The sequence below is a fragment of the Quercus lobata genome, chromosome 5, assembly GCF_001633185.2.
Source record: "Quercus lobata isolate SW786 chromosome 5, ValleyOak3.0 Primary Assembly, whole genome shotgun sequence".
NCBI lineage: Eukaryota > Viridiplantae > Streptophyta > Magnoliopsida > Fagales > Fagaceae > Quercus > Quercus lobata.
In genome coordinates this window covers 18,861,195-18,883,820 of record NC_044908.1, presented here as the reverse complement: position 1 = coordinate 18,883,820, position 22,626 = coordinate 18,861,195, and the positions used below count along the sequence as shown (strand labels likewise).

Below are 22,626 nucleotides of genomic sequence, written 5' to 3'. Positions count from 1 at the left end.
TGTTTAATAAACAAATCGTGTTAAGGTTAACATGACCTTGTGTGATCACTATAACTAGAAGCATAAATATTCCATCAAGACAAGAATCAATGTGTATAGACTTTTTTTTTTCCACAATTTATTGTGTTAGCAAGTTGTTGTGAATGACAAAAAATAAAAAGAGGTGTCATTGATAGATTCCTATAAAAACAACCATCCACCAATCATAACTTACCATCTGGATAGGCATTTATATTATTATTGTGAAGTAAGTTTTCATAGCAAATTTGATTCTTACGTAGATTTCTTCATGTGTTAACACAATAACAGCAGCCAACAAAGCCTGAGCCTAACAAACAGGAAACAGCAGAAGGTCATTTGGCTTTTCCTTTAATTATTATTTTTTCCCTTTCTTCTGCTTTCTCTCACACTCATGGGCTGTGCTTTTCTTTGTCCCCCACATTTGGCTTTAATCATGTTGAGTGCCCATGTGGGAAATTGGGAATCTTTGGGCCTTTCGGTTCATTAATAAAGCAGGAAAGAAAAATATAGCATCACCTCTTTTTCTATCTCTTCTTCTTCTTCTTGAAGACATTCAGTTTAACTCTACATCTTCCTCTCTTTTTCGTCTACTTTCGTGTTTAGTTTCTAAACAATTTAAACAGGCACTATCAAAGGCTCCAACAACTTTTCAGATTCTATCTTTTGTAAGTTTCTCTTTGTTTTCTTTTCTTTTATTTTGTTTATTATTGACTTTCTTTGAATTCTTACCTGCCATGGCAGCCAAGTATTTATAATTTGAGGAGTACTTACCTGTGGGTCAATGTAATTAAGGATTCAAGGGGGTTTGTGCTTGAACTGAGTCCTTGAAAAAAGATATTGGTAAGGGTTCTTTCTTTTATTTTTGGCCTAGAATTAAACACAAACTTTTTTTTTTGCGTTTTTTTTTTTTTTTTTGGAATTTATGTTTTTTTTTTAGAGGATTACGTGACTTGGTTTGGTTTTTTTTTATTTTTATTTTTTTTAATTAAAGAAATTTACTCTTCTTTTCTTTTCTTATATAGTGGGAATTGATGCTTCTCTTTGTAAAATAACGTGACAAACTAAAACTCACCTTTAGTGTAATCCTATTTTATCAATAGCATGTTACAATGTGATCCATAAGAACAAAATTTTCTTGCTATAGTGCTATCCATTCATCATTATTAATCCAATCAATAAATACTGCATGAATCTTTTTTTTATATGAATTTACTTTCTTTGTAAAATAACGTGACATAACACACCTACTACTTGGTTTAGTGTTTTTTTTTTTTTTTTATAGGAATTTTTTGAGGGGATTATGCTACTTAATTGGTTTCTCAATTTAAAACAAACACAAACACTTTTTATTTATTTATTTATTTATATATATATTTTTACTAAAGTTTACTTTTTTTTTCTCAAGTTGATGTATGCACAAATTTATTGGATTGCATTAAAGAGATATTGGAATGAAATATTAATTAAGATCGAGGGAGAGACTTTACAAGAATTATTGTATAATTCAAACCTCACATGAAGTGGTTGTTATCTAAAAAGTTATCGTAAAAAAATTTCTTTTGCAACATAAATTATATTTATCATTTGTATAATTTTATGTGAAATTCAATTTACCTTTTTTCATAATTATTAATATATTACTCCATCAAAAATGTTATGTACCCTTTCTCATTTTTAGAGGTTTTTTTAATGGATTTGTAGTAAGTGGCTAACTTTTAGGATTAAAACACTACATTTTAGGATTAAAATTGAGCCTTTTACTGTAAAAGAAATATATTTGACATTTTAATTCTTTTTAACTTTTGTTATGAATGTGTAGTAAGTGGCTAACTTTTAGGATTAAAACACTACATTTTAGGATTAAAATTGAGCCTTTTACCGTGAAAGAAAAAAAAAATGTTAGTTGCTAAATTTCAAATATAAAAGCTCTTTTAACTTTTTATTATGGATGTATAGTACATGGATAAATTTTAGGACTAAAACACAAACATTTTAGGATTAAATGCAACTTGATATCTGTCCTAAATAAAATAAAAACAGCAACACCACTAAAAAGAAAAAAAACGTGGATGCACATTTGAGCCTTTCCTTAACACCCCCCCCCCCCCCCCAAAAAAAAAAAAAAAACTAAAACAACAAAAGTTTGAGCCTTTTACCATAAAAGAAAAAAAAAATGGTAGTTGCTAAATTGTAAATCTAAGCTATTTTTAACTTTTTGTTATGGATATTTAGTACATGGCTAACTTTTAGGATTAAATACTACTTGATAACCATTAAAAAGGAAAAAAAAATGTGGATGCACATCTAGAGCCTTTCCTTAACCAAAAAAAAAAACTATAACAAATTTTTTTTTTTTTTTTGAGTCTTTTACCGTTAGGCCTTGTTTGGGAGGATAGAATGAAATGGATGGAAAAGAATGAAAAAAATAATTTTAGAATATTCTTCCTTAATGAAAAGAACAATTTTAGAATATTCTTCCTTCCCTTGTTTGGGAGTTTTAATGGAGGGAATGGAAAGTCCATTCTCTTGTTTGGGAGTTTAAGTGAGGGGAAATGAAATAGGTAGGAGGGAACACTTATTCTTCTCTATTTCCTTTAAACTTCAAATTTTTATTTCCCCTGAAATTGGGAGAAATGGGAGGGAATGAAATTAGATTTAATGATTCTTTTACTAAAACTCCCAAAATACTCCTACATATTCAACCATTTATTTTAAAATAGGGGTCTAATTATAATATTATCATAAAATGATTTCATTCCATTCCCTCCATGTTACTTCCAAACAAGATTACTTACATTCTATTCATTCCTTTTCATTCATTAATTTTAAAACATCCAATCAAGGTTACTTAATTCTATTCCATTAAATTCTTTTCTATTCCTTTCCCTTACTTAAATACATTCGATTTGATTTCATTCCTTTCCATTCCCTTATTATCATTTCATTCCATTCCCTTATGAACCCCTAAATGAAGCCTAAAAGGAAAAAAAAAATGTTGGTTGCTAAATTTTAAATATAAGCACTTTTTAACTTTTTGTTACGGGTATGTAGTACATGGCTAAATTTTTGGATTAAAATGTACTACATTTTAGGATTAAATACAACTTGATAACTGTCATAAATAAAACTAGCCTTAGACTCTTATATTTTTTTGGGGAAAAAGTTAATAATTTGTATATATTGTAATTTGGAATTACAACATTTTTTAATCACAACAAAAAAACCTAGGGTGTAATGAAAAATTATTTCACTTGCAAACACATAGTACTCATCACACTCTTAGGTTTTTTTTGTTGTGTTTGGGAAATGTTGTAATCTCAAATTATAATAGATGCAAATTATTAATTTTTTCACAAAAAATAGAAGACCCTCTCGCGTGCTTAGAAGCTAGTATTATTTCAATAGGTAATGTGTTAAAGTAAAAAAAGAGATATATGGTATATTGTTAAGTGAGATGTTAAAATAAATAAAATAGTTATTTTGAGGGCTGGAAGTTAAAATAGTTATTTCGAGGTTTTGTGGCGGTTGGTGCGGTGGTTGTTTTTTTTTTTTTTTTTTTTTTAATTAGAGTTGCAGTGGTTCTAGCGACATTTTTGTGGGTTTATATTTTATATTATGTTAATTGGTGTTTATATTATTTTAATAGGTAATGTGTTAGAGTAAGAAATGAGATATATGGTATATTATTAAGTGAGATATTAAGACTGTGTTTGAATCGACTGAAAATCATTTCCGGAAATGGTTTTCCGTAAAACTCACGCGTTTGGCAGTGATGGAAAATAAATTTTCCAGAAAATCATTTCCGTTTGACCAAAATTTACACTTGTTGACCCGGAAATCATTTTACATACTTGTTTTACCTTCAAACGATTTCCGTAGCACGCGCAAAAGAGAGAAACAAACTCAGTCAAAACGCAACAAAACACAAGAGGCGAACAAACGCAGCGAGAGAGAGAGAGAGAGAGAGAGAGAGAGAACGATCCAGACACGTCGATCGGGATCGGCGATCTCGATTGCCGATCGCGATCTCGCCTTCGTTTGTCCGGATTTGATGATTTTTTTTTGGGTTTTGTTTGTGTTTTGAGGAATGAATGATATTATGTATTCGTTTGGTAACCGAGAAAATGTGAGAAAATGTGAGCAACAAGTATAAAATGTGTTTTCTAAGGTATTTTCAAGAACACAACCAAACATCAGAAAATATTTTCTGAAAATTTTTTTGAAATACAACCAAACACATGAAAATATTTTCTTTTCGGGAAAATAGCATTTCCAGAAAATATCTATTTTTCGGAAATACTTTTACACGAACCAAACGCAGCCTAATATAAATAAAATAGTTATTTTGGACGTTGAAAGTTAAATTTTCTAGTACCACAGATGTAAATGCTCTTAGACTATAGAGTATAAGTCGCATAGAGCCAAATAAATATAAACCAATAACTCTAGAAGTACAAAAATTTCACAACTGTTGATGTGATAAATTGTCAGGAGGTAAAACAATAATACAAGTAATGTTCTTAGATAAAAACTAATAAAAACTTTTCAATTCAACTATTGTAAAAATTGTTGTATGTTTGGTATTATATTTATATTGGTCTCTTAAAATTATCATTTTGCAATTTTGGATAGTAATTGCTTGTAAATTTAAAATGTGAAAGAGTTTTAGTGGAAAAAAGTAGCTCGTCATGAAGATAGTCTAGCCTTCAGCAATGCATGGTTTTTAAATAAAACTTGATCATGAACATCAAAAAAACAAATTTATGCCTTTTATGGTTATGGCTGCCCAGATCAATTTTGCAGATTGTAATTTATATCCATATATATTAGTTTTTTTTGGTAAACCATATATATTAGTTATTACCATAGAACTTGCAGCTATTGTTCTAACTTTTTAAGAAGTTTGGTAGATGGAACGGTAGATGCAAGTGATTCTTAAAAAAAAAAAAAAAAAAAGTGCATTGATAGATAATTAATTTTACTCTCCAACAAACAGCAGAAGGTCCTTTGGCTTTTCCTATTACTCTTTTTTTTTTTTCCTTGCTTCTCTCTCAAGGGCGAGTTCATTATAAAAGCAGGAAAGAAGAATACCAGTACCACCTCTAATTTGCGTTATCTTTTTTCAGTTTCATCTATTATCTATTAAACTTCCAACTCCCACTGCAAGTATGGCCGGGGTTCTAGTTTCTGCTCTCTTGGAGCAGTTGACTTCAATTGCTGTTGGGGAGGCGGAACAAGAGATAAAGTTGGTCGTGGGTGTTGACCAAGAAGTCCGGAAGCTCGAAGACAATCTCCGAATGATCCAGGCGGTGCTCGAAGATGCTGAGACAAGACAAATGACCGAGGCAGCTGTGAAGCTTTGGTTAGGAAAGCTCAAAGACACATTCTACCTGATGGACGACGTGTTGGATGAGTGGAACACTGAATTGATCAAAGCAAGGATCCAGGAAGAGGAGAAAGAAGAAGAGATTGCTGAAAGCTCTCATGCTCGGAAGAAGACGAAGGTAAGCTTCTCTATGATCCCTTCCCCTTCATCATGGCTCCGTCCAGTTCATAAACTTAGTATGCATGACAGCTTTGCTCACGAAATAAAAGACCTGAGTGGAAAGTTAGATGAGCTTTTTAAAGAGAGAGTCGGTTTCGGGTTTGAGTTGAATAGGGGTACTAAAGTAGTTGAGCGACCAACAACTACCTCCCTTGTTGATGTGTCTAAAATTTGCGGTCGTGGTAAGGAAAGGGAGGAGCTAGTGAGCATCCTCTTGGGCGAGGATTGCCAAGAAGAAAAGAGCCCCCATGTCATCTCCTTAATAGGCATGGGAGGTATGGGAAAAACGACTCTTGCCCAACTAGCTTACAATAATGATGATGTGCAGGCCCATTTTGAAATGCGAATATGGGTATGTGTTTCTGATCCTTTTGATCAGATTAGGGTTGCCAAGGCAATTGTTGAATCTATTGTAGGTCAATCCCCTAACATTACCCAATTGCAAAATCTAGTAAATAGAATTTGTGATTTGATAAGAGGAAAGAAGTTTTTTCTTGTCTTAGATGATGTGTGGTCTGAAAAACCCAATGATTGGGAGCCATTCGAACTTGCACTCAGATGTGGGGCTCAAGGTAGTAGAATTTTGATCACCACACGTAAGGAGGGAGTTGCAAAGATGGTAAATAGTGCTTATACCATGAATTTGGAGGTACTGTCTAACGAAGACAGCTGGTTGATATGCAGTCAAATGGCATCTGTTGACAAAGACGATGAGCAACTAGGAAAACTTGGTCGAGAACTAGCAAATAAGTGTAAGGGCTTGCCACTAGCTGCAAAGATTCTAGGGAGTGTCATGGGCAGCCAAAGAAGTAGGCAAAAATGGAAGACTATTTTGGACAGTAATTTATGGGAATTAGAAGATGTTCAAAATGGTGTTTTAGGACCATTCTTATTTAGTTATAATGAATTGCCGTCAGCAATAAAACAATGCTTCTTGTATTGTGCTAACTTTCCAAAGGATTATCTCTTTTCTAGAAATGAGTTGGTTTACCAATGGATGGCACAAGGATATTCTGGCTCGAAATCTAATATGGAGGATATGGGAGAAAGGTACTTTGAAAAATTAGTTATGCACGCCTTCTTCCAAGATTTTGAGAAAGACAACAATGATGATGATAATAAGATAATAAGATGCAAAATGCATGATATGGTGCATGACTTTGCCCTATCAATGACAAAAAATGAATGCTTCACAATTGATGTTGACAAAGTGTTGGAGATAGATTGGAAAAGTGCTCGCCATTTGACATTCAAATTTATTAAGGGAACACAATTTCCAATATCCATCTATGATGCAAAAAATCTACGGACTCTTTTTTTTAGAAATTCAAGTATGGTCTTCTCATCTGATTTATTCCAGCATTTGACATGCCTCCGGTCATTGAATTTGAAACATACTTCCTTTGAGAAACTTCCAAATGAAGTGGAAAAATTAAAACATTTAAGATTGCTCAATTTATCAGGTTGTTCTGAAATTACAGAATTACCTGAAATGTTGTGTAATTTATGTAATTTACAAACTTTGGATATTAGTGATTGTGATAAAATTAAGAAATTACCCCAAGGAATGGGTAAATTAATTAAATTAAGACATCTTCTTATTGATTATTGTATTGAATTGACCGTACCCTTTCCAAAAGGGTTTGGAAGATTGGGTGATCTCAGAACATTAAAGAAATTCATAATAGGTGGTATAGACAATATTGGGGAATGTAAACTTGGAGAGTTGAAGAATCTAGTCCACCTTAAAGGGTCTCTTGAGATAGGAGGCCTGGAAAACGTAACAGATGTACAAGAGGCTGAAAATGCACAACTAAAAAATAAGATACACCTCCGTAAGTTGAGATTACATTTTGGTGGGCGAGCTAAGAATAGAAGAGGGGAGATTGATGAATTAGTTCTTAATGCGTTGGAGCCACATCCAGAGTTGGAGAGTTTATGGATTTATGGGTACGGGGGTACAGGGTATCCTAATTGGGTGATGTCTTTGACCATTTTGAAAAAGCTTAAGCTTGAGTCATGGGGTAAGTTAGAGCAATTGCCTCCTCTGGGGAAGCTGCGTTTCCTCGAATCATTAGTGATAGAAGGTGCGAAAAGTATGAAAAAGGTGGGTGTTGAATTTTTGGGAATAGAATCCAATAGGAAGAAGGATGAGGAGAAGGGATCAACATCAACATCATCACTTATCTTATTCCCTAATTTGAAATCTCTCTGTTTTGAGATTATGAAAGAGTGGGAAGAATGGGATGGGATGGGAGAAAGTGGTGTTTCAGAATCAGTTTTAATTATGCCACGTCTTCAGGTTTTCATAATTGTTGGGTGCCCAAAGCTAAAGTCACTGCCCAACTTCCTCGAGAAAACTTCGTTAGAGAAATTGACTGTCGATTGTGGAATTTCCAATTGGATGACATTGGCAACATTATCTGGATTGAAAACACTTAGTCTCGATCTGAAGAACAACGTAGAGCATTTGCCCCCTTTGGGGAAGCTGCTGTTGCTCGAATCATTACACATAGGGTTTGGCGATAGAGTGAAAAAGGTGGGCGTTGAATTTTTGGGAATAGAAGAAGAATTCAACAACAACAAGAAGATAGACGACGAGAAGGGATGGACATCATCATCTTCTTCTTCTTCGCTTGTCTTATTCCCTAATTTAAAGTCTCTTCAATTTTGGGAGATGGAAGAGTGGGAAGAATGGGATGGGATTGGAGGAACAATGAGAGAAGAAGAAGCACAAGAAAGTGGTTTTACTATCACTATTATGCCACGTCTTCAGTTTTTGTATATTTATCAATGCCCCAAGCTGAAGTCGCTGCCAGACTTCCTTCCTACAACTCCCTTGAAGAAACTGAAGATCTGGTATAGTCCAATTCTCAGTGAATGTTGCAAAGCAGAGATAGGAGATCAATGGCCCAAGATTTCTCACATACCCAACATCGACATTGATTAGAAATCTGTGCGAAGACATGGTCGTCCAATGGAAGAAACTTGAATCTCAGTTCGATTGGGGTCTGCAAGTCGCATCCATTCAGATAAGGTAACTTCTTTCACTTTGTCTTTTTTTTTTTTTTTTTTTCTTCTTCTTCTTCTTTCTTTTTATATCAATTATATATTCTATTTGTCTAGGAAAATAATTCCCACCATAAATAACAAATTTAAATTAACAACGTTCGTAGATAAATTCATCAGATTTGTGATCAAATAGTTCAATTTCATTTGCCCACTATTCACAAAATTACAAAAATGTGTTGGAGATTTATCTATTTGAAAAGAAAAAGAAAAGGGTCAGATTGAAGTTTAACTATTTTTTTTAATGAGAATATTAACGTTTTTTTACTACTGCGGTAAAATCAAAGAAAAGACTCTACTTTTTTTAAAGTGTTTTCTCTGTGGTAAAATCAAATGGGAAGCATGTTTTGTGCTGGAGAAAATTTGTGCGTATGGATGCATGTTTGGAAACTTATTTTTCATTTTAAAATTGCAGTAAGGCTTGCATTTTGTATCACATACTGACAAATGAAAGGTCAGGAAGGTATGTGATAATTTGCAACTTATGCAATCTTCTATCTATTAAATTTCTAGAATAAATATTTAGCATGAGGATTTAGCTCATAATTGTTAGCTTTAACGTCACAGGTTCAAGAGTTTGAATCCGGAGGAGTGCATGTGGTTTTCTTGTCCTTTGGATTGAAGTGTTTCATGCAAATAAAGAGGGAGAGAGTGGAATGTTAGCACTGGGATCAGAGGGAAGAAGTAGATAAAAGTCTGTTGTTTGTTTGTCTGTTTATGCCATCCATAGTTGGTTAATTTTGGAATGACAAAGTAAAAGGTGAAGAGTAGAAAAGTGGACCAGTCCAGAAATTCCCCAAATTCTGGAATCAAGGCCGTTGAACTTTTGGTTTAATATGGGCACTAGATTATAGTTCTCCTACAGGTAACTTCTTGCGTTTTTTTCAGCCCCCATATACTTCCCCCCCACCCAACCCCCACCTTTTTTTTTTTTTTTTTTTTCTGAGTTTGTATTTTTCCCAACTATTACATTTTTTTTTTCAAATGGGTTGTGGTCTTATGTCAGTTCTTTCTCCTAAGCAATTAACCTTTACCTTAAAGATTGAGTAGTTTCAGAGCAGAGAATTTAGTTTTGTAAAAAGACAGTTGGCCGTCATTTTTTCTGATTACAAATTTTGTGAGGAAAAGTACAATAAGAAAGGATATGTGTCCAAAATCCATTGCTTAGATATGACTAATAAAAAAAAGAAAAGAAAAATCTGTTGCTAGATATGATTTTTAGTTTTTATCTTTTATTTTCATTTTTTAAGGGGTAGTAATTCTAGAAGTTTCACTAGAATTCACGTTTGGTACCACAAAATAATCTCAATTGCAAAGCTTGATAAAATTTTCTCAGCTCATGCTTTGTGTTTCATTCTATCATTCCGTCATCTTTTTTTATTGTGCAGGGTGAACTCCAAACTATGTGTCATTTGCGAAAGCACATCTCGCACAAGAGGGAATGGCTATGCAAAAGATTTTGGCACCATGATTGGAACATCTAGAGGGGTCAGTTGCATCTCCAAAGCTGTCTGCAGAATTCAGGAGCAGAGCATGTTGCATAATGTTTGACATTAAACTTTCAGACTTGAATTTACATAGTTGTCTTTGCCTTGGGAAATAGCTCCAATTTATATGTTTAGTAATTGTTAACTCTTGCATCTTAGCAGTTGTACTTTCGTGGAGTAGATGGGACTTGGAAAGAACTTTTGTGATATTAATATGAGGTAATGCAATTTGATTCAACAAAAATATTGGTTTGTTGTACTGTGGAGGTGAAATTGGATTATTTTAGGATCCCTGATTTTGTTAGGACTGGGTTGTGTAATATTAAGAGTCTTTTAGCTCAAGATCTCATGGTGTTTCTAAAGGAGACATCCAAGTTGTAACTATATATATATATATATATATATAAAGTAATACTAAGAAGCTTCTGCAAAATGATAAGTAAAAATTTGAAACTTGTGTAAAAGAGCACTCTTCTTTGCAGGAAACTAGAAGGCGTGCTCTCAAAGTTGTTATGGATGGACTTCCTAAAACCATTGATAAAGACATATTGGAAGTCCAGGACGCTTTGAATAATTTGTGGTGGGTTTTAGATCACATCTACCTTATCTCCTAATGAAATCATAAGTTTAAATCTCATATAATTGAAATCTGGTTGCCACTCATAATTCAGGCCACAGAAAAAGGTCCTTGCTGTTTACATACCGTAAACGAGACTCATTTAGCCCATATTTGAAGTTGTATGCATAGAGAATGGTGTTATGCACTACAGGTAGGCTCTGTACACATCTTTTTACTAGAAGTTCCTAGTTTTTGAATGTTCCGAAGTGATAATGATCTAAAAGTTTGGCTTTTTCCAAATGCTTCATTGTAGTCTTAGCATTGTCTGATTTCTTCCTCTTATCCACCTTATTTTGAAGGTATGTATTTTGTTTTTCCCCTATGAGGACCAACTAGATTCTTGAATGAACAGTGTTTTCTACTAGATTCTTATGACTTCTTTGGTCTTTACTGCCTCAATCCCATCATGAGTTTCCTCATTAATTTTGGTTTATTTCCTTCAGGATACAGATGATTACAGAATGCTAAAGATAAATGTACTTTGTAACTACTCCCTCTCCCTCCATTTCTGGTTAAGGCAAAGTGTGATTTCTCTTCCCTCTTTCTCTTTTCACCTCTTTTTTGGAGCCATAGCTCTCTTGTTTGATCACACATTTATTTACTAGGTAATTCCAGCTTTTCAAACAATCAAAATAGTTAAAAATGCTCCATAAATTTTCCTTTATTTCTTGTATGAGTTAGTTAATTGATTTTCTTAGCAAAAAGCCATATAACTACATTATATGATTGTTTATAGTTAAGAAATAGGTACACGTGAAATGAATTCTTGTTTTTATGTTCTTTGTTTTCGCTTTCGCTTTCCAACAAATTTCTTGAAAAAAGGACTTGTTCTTATGTCCATTCCTTTTAAGCAATTATGAGTTGGAACATTTTACAGTTTCTAGCAAGAGAAGAACTTGTCATAAAGAAGCAACTAGCCCTTCTATTTTTTTGTTATAAAAATTGTATAGTTGAGAAAGGGTAATGACAATGGTTTTTTAGGCCAAAAATATTGCTCGACATAATTATGGTATCTGTAATTCTAGAAGTGAAACTAGAATGCCCCTTTAGTAACACCCAAAAAAAAAAAAATTCTTATACATTAATTCTCTCATTCTTTCTTCTTGTTCATTAAGCAGGTTGAGTTGGGAACTGTGATGTGTTTGGATAAAACATCCCATGCAAGAGAGACCGGTAAATGCTCCTTTTTAAAAAAAAAAAATTCCTACCTTTTGTTACCATCCATAATTTCCTAATTCTGGAATGGCTTAATAAAAGGTGGACAAGAGAAGATTGGACCAAGTAAAGAAAAAAAAAATCCAAATTTGTCATCAGAATGAGCAAAAAATATAGGTATTGAAGCCATATAACTCTTGCCTTTGATATGGGTACCTCAATTCTAATTTTCCTACAGGTAACTTTTTATTCTTCTCTTTCCATGATGTTGCTGCATTTTCTTTTTGCTCCATAGTTAGTAACAATAATTTCCAACCTATTAAGGGTCAAGGAATACTTTGCCCTTATTCTGGCCAGACATCATCCAAAATGTTGCGTTCCCTTGGGCCTCAGACATTGTGAGTAAATTTCTAACTACAAAGCTCTGTTATCATTTCAAAGATGCAGCAAAAACAATCTTGACTTCAAATGCTAGTGTTCTGTAGGGGCCAGTCTATTTGGTGACACATAAAAAGCAACCGAGGTAATTGGCCAGCAAAATCTTTATGTTATCTCTTATCCATATTTTTGAATGCTCGTAACTATTACATTAAAAATATATATATTGACTTTTTAATCAATGTCATATGCTTGTTTCTTGTCTCAAGGCTAAAGTGTTCTGTGGCATGCATGGGAAGCAACCACCAGGTAGAAGAAGATATTACAAACATCTTGGAACAACATCCCAACTGGAAGAGTGTGGGCATGGGAGGTAACAATCGGATACTGCTTTTATGAAACCAACATTAATGGAAGTGAATAAGAGTTTCTTGTTGGCTTATTACGATTTCTTCGCTGAAGGAGATTTTTACTTTCCTTTTTTGTTTTGGTTCATTTCTTTTATGATACAGGTAATCACAGTATTCAAGAAATCTTTATGTTCTTTTTCTCCCTCCTATTTTGGTTGAGGCAAAGTAAAATTGCTTGTGACTCTTCTTGCCTTTCATACTGTTCTAGTGTTGATGTATCACATATTCATTTATGAGGGTTTTCAGGTTTCTAATACAATCAAGAACTAGATACTCATGTTTCATAAATTCAATTCACTTTTTTTTCTTAACTAGTTGTCAATTATTCCTATTAGATTGCCCCAAACCATTGCATTGAATAATTGCTGCATCTTCTCACCATTGATTAGAACTAAATTTCAACATGTTATCGCTATCAGAATTTTTTATGTACAAGACTAAGTAATTGTAAATAGCACTGAAGCCACACCATAACAAGAGTTCAAGGCTACCTTTCTTTTGGGCCAATGTCTGCTTTGCTACTATTAGTTGCTTAGCTTTTATCTGATTAGCATTCTGAAGCACTATAGTTCACCTTGATATCTTTTACTAATGAAAAGAAATTTCTTTAAAATTGGTCTGCAAGCCTATATTGATTCCTTTCTCAATAAATTATAATGAGTTGGAAGATTGTTTAGTTTCTAAGCATAAAATTAAGATTAGTTGAAAAGCCAATTGGACATCAATATTTTGTATTATAAAATTTAAAGAAGAAAGGGGGCAATGAGGAAAGATAAAGAGACCAAAACAATACATAGTTTGTTAGACACCATTTTGGTGGCTATGATTTTAGAATTTGCACTTGAATGCACAGTTAGTACTTCAATGGCAACAACAAAAACAAGAACAATTCAAAGGCTTAGAATGCACAATTATAAATACAAAATAATTTATGTGGCAATCTTTAAAGATGATGTTTTTTTTCCGATAAGTAAGAAAGATGTTTATTAAAAAAAAACTGCTTTATGCAAAGTAGCACAAAGCAAAAGAAAGATTACAAAAAAGGAAAGAAAAGCAGAAACATAAAGGAAAAACTAATTACAAAGAAAAAGAGAGCTAAGGAACAACGAGAGAGAATCACTAGATGTTATTATTTTTCTTTTATTTATAATTCATTTTGTCTTATTTATTATGCAAGGTGAACTTGAAACAATGTTCCTCATGGAAGAAAATCTTGTGCCAGAGGGAAACGTCCTGCAAAAGGTTAAATTTTTTTGTAGCACCATAATCTGGACATCACATGGCTTAGTAACACCTCCAAAGTAGTTTAACCATTCAGGCCCAGGGAATATACTAAATATATATTGTTTGCCACAGATAACTTTATTATTTCATTTTCATAGTTATCATTAACTTGGCAACTCCAGTTTATATGTTCAGTGGTTATTGATCTATGCATTCCAACCAGTTGCACTTGCTTGGAGTAAATGGAACTTGAAGAGGGACTCTATGATCTACGTGGTAATGAAATTTGGGTTGGCGCGAATATTGGCTTTCTTGTTGCAGAGGTAAAATTGGATTCATTTTATGAGGCGTGGGCTATGCAATGGAACATTAATAAGTTGCTGTGAAAATGATAATTTACAAATGTGTAACTTGCATAAAAGACTATCCTTCTCTGTAGGAAACTAAATGGCGTGCATTCAAAGATATTGTGGCTGGAGCCCCATAAAACATTGATAATGGAACTCCGGTAATCATATGCTTTGTTTAACCTGTGCATTGTGAGTCTGATCTTATCTCCTGATGCATATAATTTAATCTCAAAATTATCTCAAGCTGGTTATTAATCCTGATTTAGATTACAGAGTCTTTTGCTTCTGACACTCACATGGATGAGGCCTAACATTCTGTATTGATGCCCATGTTTGAAGTTGTAAGCATTGAGAAGGATTTGCACGCTGCAGCGGTGAGCTTCACCTTTATCTTATAACTAGAAGTTCCTAGTTCATGACTGTTAGTATTGATGGTCCAAAAGATTGGCTTCAAGTCTTGTGCTTTGTAGCCTTAACATACTCTGATTTCTCTCATTCGATATGCTTACCTTGATAATTTGATTTTTGTTCCCTTGAATTCAGCATATTTTGAGAAAGGGACTTGATGGGGCATTTTGTCATATAAATTTGCAAGCAATGTTATCCTGTGTATTTGTGGCTAGAGAATTCAAGGTAGTGAGGGATATATTGAAAGCTTTTTTCATTGATCAATGTCGTTTTTGTAATCCTTTTACAACCATGCATTAAATTTAAAATTATTAATTTGCTCTTACAGTCCGAGTGTCCACAAATTTTACAGTTAGCCACTTATTTGCATGTACGTGAAATTGAAGGCCATTAAGTACAGGCTATGGTATTGTGTATCTCATTCAACATATAGGTAACTATTTATCCTTATTCTTCTTTTTCATCTTACCTTTTTCATATTATCTAAGAACTTAAACAATAAAATCTGTAATTATAATTTCCATTTTTCTTATAATAACCAACACATTGCTCAATATTATTATACTATGTTATTGTAGGGGATTAAGAGGACTAGTTGGGAGTGGCATAATTTTCTGAATCTTGCACGTTTTGTATACTTACACTAAATACTTGTGATTTTCTTTTGGTGTCAAATCCACTAAAATTTTCATAGCAGTGATGGTCTTACATCCAATGTTGGGAAAATTTATCATGATGTTCAATATGGTTTTAAAAACATTTAATTGTGAAAGCACCTGATTGATTGTTCAATGGAGTTTACAAGTGCTTAAACGTTGGAATTATTCTCATATTCTTTACACTTCCATAAAATTTGGAGTGGAGAATTTCATCAAAATTCACTTCTGGTTCACACTTTCACAAGAATGATTTTATAGTCAGTTAATCCACCAATATCATAACCTACAAATCAAAGGGTGATTAAGAGGATTTACCATTATTGTGAATTAATAAAATGATCTTGGTATTAAAGCTAAGGTTTCCATGGAGTTGTCTAAATACCCCTTTAGTTTGGAGATTTTGTTTATGGGCTTTGCTTATGAGTATTTTTAACAAAATTTTCCCCTTCTTACATCTTTGGCTGTGCAGTCTTGAACATTTGGTGAAGCACATTTTAAATTGGTGGGAATTAATAAGCAACGATGTACCTCAGAAAGCTATTTCTTACATTCTGGTACAAGTACAGTTGATTGATAAAGCTCTACACAGTCAAATGACAGAGCTCCAAAGGGCAAAATGGAAAATCTCTATGCTTGATTTGTAGACAACAGTGTTGGTTGATGAAACTCCATTAACATATCATAGGCGCATCAATGTAGCATGTCATGGAGTTCAAGAAACAATATTGTGAAGCAGTGGCACACAGCACACCAAGAAATTTATGACCAGTGAACTCAGTTTTTCAATTTCGAGCCTAGAATTTGCATCCAACATTTACATGTAATTCCATATTTTTGAACCTTTTTTGTGCTGTGACTTGTGTATAGCCATGAAGCTTTCGGGAGTACGCATTTTTTTTTCCATCATCCTCCTTTGACATGCATGTGATGCTACTCATTGAAATTTTTTTGTAAACTTGCTTTCGTCTGGATTGTTGATGGTGTCAAATATGGTTGTGGTTTTACTGCGGTGAACTATTTGATGTTCAGCCCCTAGTGCTATGATTGGAGATTTGGTATTTGGTGGGCGATCAATTCCAAGTAAAACTGGAACATCACAAACCTTAGATGCTATCAACTACAATGTGTGTTTTAGATGCCATCAACTACAATGCATGTTTTAGGTGCCTTATACTTGAGATTATAGAAGTGAGATTGCTATATACTTCTATCTGTAACTATCTTCTCAAAGTAACAAATCTGTGTGACATTTTCTTCTACAATAATAAGTCATATTTCCTTAAAAAGTCATTGAACAATGCTGGATATTCAAGGTGGGGTGACTTGCTAGTATTAGTGAGCATAACATTTACATTTGATATCTGTCTTGCTAACACAAAAAAGTCTTGTATCGAACCTACTTTCATAATAAGAATGTCTCTATTACTTCATTTAAGTTCCTACAAATGCAATTCCAGATTTGTACATAAAGATTTATGAAGGCTAACTTTTGAGCGTGTTAGGCTCTATACCATCTATTTGTTCACTTATTAGGCAGTTAGCAATTATGGCCATGATAAAGCCACAACCCTTTTTTTTGAGAAAAAAGCCACAACCACATTATATTGTTAAAAGGTCAACACGATATTATATTATAGTCCTATTCATTTTTTTTAAGCAAAAAGCACATTTTCGACCTTACATTTTCAAACGGTTTCCATTTTAGTCCCTAAATTTTATTTTTACCGTTTTTAGTCTTTATTTTCAAAAACGCGTTCTATTTTAGTCTCTATCGTCATCTCAATAACAGAAATATCCTATGTGGTGGACGGAATGTACTGTTGACATATAAAGTGCTTACATGATCATTAAAATAATAATAAAAAGTTTTAATTAACATTTAAAAACTCCATGTCAGCATTTAAAATGAATTTAAAATCAAAACCATTTTCTTTTTAAATTTGTCAATTTTAAAAATAAATAAAATAATTTAAAAAATATGTATAGATTTTCTTACAACTCTCTCTAATCTCAGACTTCCTCCCTCTCACCTTTAATCAAAACCATCTCAGATTCTTACACCTCAAACTTCCATTTCTTGATCTCACTCTCTCTCTCTCAGTACCCCTTGGTCGAAGCTCCCACCATTCATCTCCTTTAATCGCCGCCGCCGCCGCTGCCGCAGCTATCAAGTTGGTAAGATCCTTCTAGTCAATGGGTTCGGCAAGGTTCCCAGGTGGTGGGATCGGTAAGGTTCATCGGTGGTGGGTTCGGCAAGGTTCACCGCTGGTGGGATCGGTAAAGTTCATCGGTGGTGGGTTCGACAAGGTGGTGGGTCAGTTTTTGGGTCGTATGTGGTGTGTGGTATGGGTTTCCAGCAGATCTGAAGGCCCACGTTTTCCTCTCTTTCTCACTTTCTCATCTCACCCTCTCTATCTTGGGATAGAATTTGAAGAGGATCTGAAGCCGATCTTGGTTTATTTTATTTGTTTCTGATTTTTGAAAATTTTGAAAAACTCATTTGCTGTATGTGTTGAGAAGGGATATTCTGGGTTTGTGAAATGACTATTTGCTGCGTGTGTTGAGAAGGAATCTTCTGGGTTTGTGGGTTTGTGAAAAGGACTTTTTGCTGTGTGTGTTGAGAAGGGATCTTCTGGGTTTGTGAAAGGGAGTTTTTTGGGTTTATGAATGAGAATTTGTTGGGTTTGTGAAAAGGGGATTTTCTGGATTACCAATTAGGAGAGAAAAATGTTCAAATCTTGAGATTGACGTTGCCAAGAAAATGCTTAATTAAATTTTATTTTGTTTAACTATTATTGATCTGAGTTTTGATGTGTTTGGCTCTAAAGAAAGTACAAGAAAGACAGATAAATGAAAAGAAACTAAGAATTAATTTGCTAAGAATATGAATATGAACAGTCATGTTCTTGGGGAAGAACACAAAAAACATATATGAATATGTTCTTCTGAAGAAAATAATGAAAGGAAAAGAAAATTTTATTTTAATTATTTTATTTAATTTAGTTTTAAAAATCACATGTTTTAGAATTTTATTTTAATTATTTCTGACGTGGCTTTTTTTAATATTTAAAATGTTGATGTGGTATTATTTAAATGTTAATTAAAACTTTTTATTATTATTTTAATGGCCAAGCACTTTATATTCTAACAGTGCATTACATTTGCCACATAGGAAATTTTCGTTACAGAGATGACGGTAGAGACCAAAATAGAACGCGTTTTTGAAAATAAGGACTAAAAACGGTAAAAATAAAATTTAAGGACTAAAATAGAAATCGCTTGAAAATATAGGGACGAAAATGTGCTTTTCGCCTTTTTTTTATGCCACAAACCGTAAGCTAACTACGTTAATGTTATGACTTTTATGGCATAATTTAATTGATGTGAAGGTAATCGCATTAGCCAAAGTCTAAAATTTTAAATTCTATTATACACGCATATAAACATATAATATTATATAACTTAGATTGAGTCTCATATTTTGATAATCAATAACTTGTTCATAAATATACTATTATGTTTGAATTTGAATTATTTAATAGTTGAACATTAAGGGTACGTTTAGTACACTGAATGAGAATTATGACAGGAATTGTAATCTTTATTACTAGTAATAAAGTGTGTTGTAATGTAATAACTAAACATATTCATTAGTTTTGTTGTGAGTTATAACATTAGAATGAAATTTAACATTTATTTTAGGAAATATCTTACTTATACAATTATATCTCCTTAAAAATTGTTATTTTTAAATTTAAAAAAGATATGTGTTATTTTTTATGATTTTTTATTTTTATAATTGTTAGATGTATATGAAAAGTTTGCTTATTTTGAAATATATTAAGTTTTGAAATTATTGTACTTACTTAGGAATAACTAATACAACATTTTAAAGAGGAATAGTTATTCCTCATTTTGAAGAATAGCTATTCATAAGGAATCACTACTCCTTGTAATAAAAACATAACCAAACTAAAGAATAACTAAACCATAGGAATAACTATTACATTACAGTGCCTATTACAGTCTACCAAACATGCCCTAACTTAAACTTGAGCTTAACTTCTTTAATAAATTAACAAATATACACGTTTTTTTTTTTTTTTTTTGGGTAATTACATTCTCTTTTCTTGAAGTTTGGAAAAATGACACTTCACTCCAAACTTGAAGGGAAAAAACATTTTTCCTTTTACATTTGTTTGTCCAAATTTTATTAAATTAATATTAAAAAATTGTGTACTAATGTGGTGCTTAAGGGTAGGTTTCCAAAATTATCCTCAATTTCAAAATTAAAAACCCTTATTTTTAAATTTTAAATTAAAGCGTAATTTAAAATATTAAGTAATAAAATTTTTTTTTCCTTTTTTTTTTCTCAACAAGTTATAGGGAGATTTGTAGTTGCAATCATTTTTTTTTTTTCTCAATGAGTTATAGAGAGATTTGTCATTGCAAATGTTTTGGTACTTGATAAATTTTGTACTTTTATTCTAAATTTATAATTTTGTACTTTTATTCTAAATTTATAAAGAGATTCTTAAATAAATTTGAAATATTTTGTTATTAATATAAATAAAAGGGAAGAGTGTTAATTCCTTCAAACCTTAAGGCTCAAAGAAGGGGAGTGTTATTACTTTTTTTTTTTTTTTTTTTCCCTTAAGTCACACTCAAGTTATAAACAAAGAGCTTGGTTTATTTATAAACCAATCCACGAATCAGTATATTCCATCCCCCTCCCTACCCCACTCCAATTTGTTTTGTTCTAACTTAGAGAAATAGAAAAGAAAATGAGTCCATGCCTCTCGATATTATTCAAAAAAATAAAACAAAGGTTTGAATTTGCTATTTTGCTACTGTCATTGGATCAATCTATTTTTCCATACAATTTGCAATTCAATAATGTTTTTTTATTTTTCCTCAAGGGAAAAACACTAAAACAAAAACATGGTAGAAACTATGAAGATCTTTGACTTTGAGGTGGGTTGTTGTGCTTATGGCCTAGAAGAGCCCCACTAATTTAGGGACCATTAAAACAGAATGCCAATTTTGCTAATAGATCAACAATTTTTTTTTTTTTTTTTTTTTTTCGATGAGCAACAATTTTAAACTCCATCTGATAATTTTATTGGATATTAAAAAAAAGAAAAAAAAGAATGAAAAAAAAAATTTAATTTTCTGTTTTCATTTATATAATAAAACAAATGTTTCTTGTTTAACTTCCTAAATTTCTTTATCCTATCCCTTCTCTAGTGATAAATGGAAGGAAATTTTTTTTAAAAATAAAAAAATAAATAGCGATTAAATTGGTCAGCCATTAGTTTTTAGGCACAAAGGTCATCTAAAATTAACCCACCAAATTATCTAGTTCATTTTTTTATTGGCTTAACCTATATATCTTTCTTTGCTGCTTAACTTGGAATCAGAATCTTCTCTATCTGTCTATAACCAAATTCCCACGATTTCTGTTATATATCTCTCTCCAGCACACCTACATTCTGTACATCATATTAATCTTGACATGTAAGACAAGAGTCTGTGGCCAGTGTTTGTTAATACTATCATAACAACGACCCAAGATTTGTGTTCACACCCAACTGTCTTTTTCAATCAAACCTATGAAACAGGCCTAAATAAACAAACAAACTCTCAATAGAAACAGAAACCAAAGACAACATCAAAACGTTACTGTTCTGTTGTTCCACCCTGGTTCAATGCCTTTTGTAACGGTCTCTTTTTGGTAAACCCTCTCTCTCTCTATCTAGAATCAGCATAAACTGAAAAGGGTCTTCCTTATTTTTTGTTTTTATTGGATTAAGTTTTGCTAGTTTGAAATGGGTTTTATATATGTTCTTGTTTCTTGGTATGTATAATCTATTTCTTTTGTCTATTATTAGCATAAGCTAAAATTAGTTCTTAAATTTGATGTATATATTTCTTTCTTATCCTATTTGGGTCTAACCTGTTTTTAATTGTTTTTATTGGATTATTTTGGTGTTGATTGGAAATGGATGGTAGAGATGTTGTTGTTGCTGGTATGCATAATCTTTTTATTTATCTGTGATTAGCATGAACTGAAATTAGTTCTGTGTAAATTTTATTTTTTGTTTTTATCCTTTTTGGGTCCAACTTGTGATTGGTTTTAAGGAATCTTTCTAATTTTGGTCATTGAATTTAACATAAACTAGTAAGGTTTTTTACTAAATTTGATATTTCTTATTCATTAATGGTTAGTAATATGGGTCACATGGATTTTCTTGATTTGGGTATGTGGACTAATCTGACATAGGTCATATGGTTTTGTTTTGAGCATTTAGATGGATGATGATGAAGAAGAGGACCTGTGATCTCTGTTTGTGTGGGGATTCATGAATTTAGCTACAGGTAGGGGTTGTTGAATGATGATGGTGAATTTAGCTACAACTCTCTCTGTGTTTGTGTGGGATATAAAACCTCTTTTATTGAAGTTTGGAGTGGCTTTAGTCGTCTCTTTAGCTGGATTTTTCTACTCTCGCCTCAGAACCAAAATGATCAACCTTAATGCTTTGATCATATCGCCCATCTTACTAGATCATGGGAGTGAAGTTAATTTAAAAGGTGGAAGAGCTTGGCATAAAGATGATCTTCATGCCATAAAAACAACATCCAGAGCTTGGCATTAAGTTAATTTAATTAATTTCTTGTGTTTGTAATATTGTTTGATTGATGGAGAATCTGTTGATGAAATTGCTTAGTCTGGATGTTGATAAAGCCGAGTGTTAGCATACTATATGAATAAAAGGCGCCAAGGGACAGTATTTTAAAAATTACACCAAAGACAACAACAAAATCACCACAGGGGCATTTGCTTTAAAAAACAAAAATCGTGTGATTGAATACTTCTACTGGCTATCTAAAATATGAAATATCTTAAAATTAGTTTCTGTATGACATTAACAATAGAATCAGCTTTTATAATTAACAAATAAACACATAAATTTATAAGAAATCTCAGTTTACAATAACATTCAAATTATTTTTGGAAGAACTTAAGTATATGCCATTTAAAATTTTGAACACATCACTAGAGATCCTGATAAACCATACGTGTCCTACACTCATACCTGATCCCCATGACATCATGGCTGATCTAAGAGACTAGGACATTAAGACTGAAAAATTTGACACCAGACCGTTATTCTAACAAAATTTTTTTATTGAAAGATGTCAAGCACACTAAAAGCATAATGTGTTACCTCATTGTGCTGCATATGAATAGTTCTGCATTGTTTTTTTTTTTTTTTTTTTTTTTTTTTTTTTTTTTAGTA

At 32.4% G+C, this 22,626-nt stretch overlaps 1 protein-coding gene across 7 annotated transcripts in view; it reads left to right on the top strand.

Annotated features, from left to right (window-relative positions):
• The first annotated feature begins 258 nt into the window (after nt 1-258).
• Nucleotides 259-22,626, top strand: part of LOC115989551 (putative disease resistance protein RGA3) — a 105,518-nt gene continuing 83,150 nt past the window's right edge. The window contains exons 1-21 of one of the 7 annotated variants that reach the window (XM_031113283.1): nt 259-686; nt 5,148-8,603; nt 9,203-9,500; nt 10,024-10,180; nt 10,285-10,341; nt 10,605-10,702; nt 10,794-10,892; nt 10,995-11,040; nt 11,192-11,346; nt 11,860-11,914; nt 11,999-12,134; nt 12,221-12,294; nt 12,382-12,419; nt 12,544-12,647; nt 13,862-13,926; nt 14,132-14,231; nt 14,348-14,416; nt 14,598-14,632; nt 14,802-14,891; nt 14,995-15,099; nt 15,795-16,301. In XM_031113283.1, the coding sequence (XP_030969143.1) occupies nt 468-686; nt 5,148-8,516 (3,588 nt within the window). In that variant the 5' untranslated portion in view covers nt 259-467 and the 3' untranslated portion in view covers nt 8,517-8,603; nt 9,203-9,500; nt 10,024-10,180; ... (15 more) ...; nt 14,995-15,099; nt 15,795-16,301. Of the gene's footprint in view, nt 687-5,147; nt 8,604-9,202; nt 9,501-10,023; nt 10,181-10,284; nt 10,342-10,604; nt 10,703-10,793; nt 10,893-10,994; nt 11,041-11,191; nt 11,347-11,859; nt 11,915-11,998; nt 12,135-12,220; nt 12,295-12,381; nt 12,420-12,543; nt 12,648-12,786; nt 12,931-13,861; nt 13,927-14,131; nt 14,232-14,347; nt 14,448-14,524; nt 14,633-14,801; nt 14,892-14,994; nt 15,100-15,794; nt 16,302-22,626 lie in introns of those variants that run through there. The other 6 variants (XM_031113282.1, XM_031113280.1, XM_031113284.1 and 3 more) reach the window with 6 other exon arrangements.